Source organism: Aureococcus anophagefferens (assembly GCF_000186865.1).
Source record: "Aureococcus anophagefferens unplaced genomic scaffold AURANscaffold_49, whole genome shotgun sequence".
In the NCBI taxonomy this organism is placed as follows: Eukaryota; class Pelagophyceae; order Pelagomonadales; family Pelagomonadaceae; genus Aureococcus; species Aureococcus anophagefferens.
This window is the reverse complement of record NW_008705603.1, coordinates 223,563-226,173: the sequence shown is the minus strand read 5'-3', so window position 1 is coordinate 226,173 and position 2,611 is coordinate 223,563. Positions and strand designations below refer to the sequence as shown.

The 2,611-nt window shown below is 51.8% G+C and overlaps 1 protein-coding gene across 1 annotated transcript in view; it reads right to left on the bottom strand.

The window, feature by feature from the left end:
- Window positions 1–2,611, bottom strand: part of AURANDRAFT_67766 (hypothetical protein) — a gene marked incomplete at both ends in the record, with an annotated part of 9,111 nt that overhangs the window by 135 nt on the left and 6,365 nt on the right. Inside the window, 4 exons of the mRNA XM_009043295.1 lie at window position 311; window positions 923–971; window positions 1,122–1,151; window positions 1,953–2,199. Of these exons, the coding sequence (XP_009041543.1) occupies window position 311; window positions 923–971; window positions 1,122–1,151; window positions 1,953–2,199 (327 nt within the window). The remainder of the gene's footprint in view (window positions 1–310; window positions 312–922; window positions 972–1,121; window positions 1,152–1,952; window positions 2,200–2,611) is intronic.

Genomic DNA, 2,611 nt, shown 5'->3' with positions numbered 1-2,611 from the left:
CCTGGTAGACGCAGGCCCATGGGGATGTCGCCAACAGCTCTAAGGGCACCGATGAAAGGAGAAGGGGCCTGGTCTTGAGGAAAGGGTGTGGGAGGAGGAATGGCGACGTAAAGGCGCCAGGAATGGAACTCGAACGTGAGTCGGACCCGGTCCATTTTCCCTCCTAGCAGAGTTAGGTTGGTCAAGTCGACCCGCCGTAGGATAGCCCCAGCCTTTGCCATGGCTGCCACTGCCTCGCGACACTTGCCGTGATCCCAGTCATAAGTGATGAACTCCTTGGTGATTTCCAGAAGAGTGACATCCGGGTTACACTGTGTTATCCACACTTAAATTCAACACACATAAAATAAAATGTATTCCGTTCATAAACCTTGAAAATCCGTGCCCACCGCAGGTGGTTAGGTTCAGCCGAGAATCCGTTAAGGGAAACATTAACCTACCCTCCTAAATCCTCCGATTTTATGTAAGGTTCCCTCTGTGGCTACACTTGTCCATCCAGCGCGTGCTCTACAAGGAGGTCGAGTCTGCGCTTCAGCGGGCGTGTCAAGGCGTGACGATCCAGCTCGACGACTTTTAAATGTGCGCTTCGGACAGGGCGCACAGGGAGCAGATCAGAGTGAGACTGCGTTACGGGTATCCTAGGGGGTATCCTGGCTCCTCTGCTCCCCCGCCGCGGCCGAAAAGGGACTGCGAACGCGGGCACGGCGGAGCGTCATTTCGCCCTCGACCACAGGCCTAATCTAGAGCGCATTAGAAGCAGCCCAAGAGCCAGCCCGTGCCGCAGCTCGCGCCGTCGTCGCTGCCCCCCGGGCGGCCCGACCATGGCGGGCCCGCTCCTGTCTCCCAAACTTCTCTAAATTCCTCCTGTGGCTCTTTATATTCTTGTCGGCACATCCTCGGCCGGGGTCGACGTTCTAATAACATGAGGTCGTTCACCTCTTCCGCTTGCTTGAGTTTGCTCTTGTGTTCACCTGGTGGTAAGAATAAGAATAAGAAGAAACTCTTGTGTTCACCTGGTAATTTGCATTCCATTTCGTTAGAGTATGTAGATATGAAAGAGGCGTATCCTGCTTCTCCCAACGCATCTCGTTTTGCTTTAATTTGTTTCGCATTGCTTTTACTCTTCATGGCATAGACGGCTCTCATTTTACCTATAAGTCAGAAATCTAATATGTATAAGATAATAAAACATGCATTCTTTTGATTTCAACTTTGTTCTTAATTCCTCTAATATTTTATGGCCTGTTGTTGTCCAGTCTGGAAAGCAGCGCCGAGTGGAGTGGTTCTCCAAGCTATGCCAGTTGACGATGGCAAATTCCCGGGACTCTTTCACCTGCACGAGCAGATGCGTTTCGTGGGGACTGTCAAATATGAGCCCTTCTTCATCTACCAGTACGAACAAGATTACGCATGCGCCCAAGACCCGAAACTGATGGATATCGCCCTGTGCGCATCGCAAGCGCCGGCCGTGCGCATTACACGCAGAAGCATTTTTATTGAACCAGCCATCCATGACCTGGAGTGTCAGCTTAGTGGAGTCCCCTGCGTACGAATTAATGCAATTCGTGTTGAGTTGTACGCAGCGTCCCATGCCTCCGAAACCTATTTTTAGGTCCTCCGCCTCCTGGTGCACGCATGAAAACTCGTCCTTCAGGTCTTTTATGAAGTCAGCAGGTAAAGCTGGAGCGATTGCGCTGCTTTGGCCAGTAGTCGCACCTGCGTCGAATTGTCTTAATTTGTTTGCTGCGGCTAAACCGTCAGCCGAAATCATCTTAATAGCAGACTCAATTAGTGCCGGAGAACAAAAAGAGTCTTCTATTGGGATGAGTTCTTCTGGCGGTTTTGGTTGATCATCCATGTCATCCACATCGTCGACGAAATCCAAGCTACCATCCACGCTAAACTTGTCAAATGAATCCCCATGCTCGACAATTGCGCCCGCATCCGCGTACCCTGCTTCTGCTGGTGCATCATCATCTGCTGCTGCTGCTGTTGCTGCAGCCGCTGCTGCTGCTGCTGCTGCTGCTGCTGCTGCTCCTCCGTGTGCATCTGCTCCGGGTGCATCTGCTCCGGGTGCATCTGCTCCGGGTGCACGTCCTTCGGGTTCATCATCTGCTGCGGGTTCATCATCTGCTGCGGGTTCATCATCTGCTGCGGGTTCATCATCTGCTGCGGGCGCATCTGCTGCGGGTGCATCGGCTGCATCGGCTGATGCTAGAAAGCTTTCCCAGTCACGCGGACCGTAGGTCTGAACTAGCAGCGTTTCCAGTCGACTCCACATGCCGCCATCGTCGTCTGCCTGCGAGGCACGAAGAATTGGAAGAAAAGTTCGTAGAGGTGCATCTTTGAGCTCCGCAGCCCAGTCGGTCGGTTTAAAATATTTCATTTCGAATTCATTCAAGCCCGCACCTGCGAGGTGCTTCATCATTATCATCATCATCTCGTGTTTTGCTGATTTCCTGTCGTAGTTGTTGAAAAGGAATTCATATAATTCCGCGGCTTCTTTAGGTTCATCTTGGTTGTCCATGATCATCGAGTTAGCGGACTGGCGTTGCTTTTTCGAATAAAGATGAAAACTGTCTCTCGGATTCAGTGACTCGGGCCTCGGTTC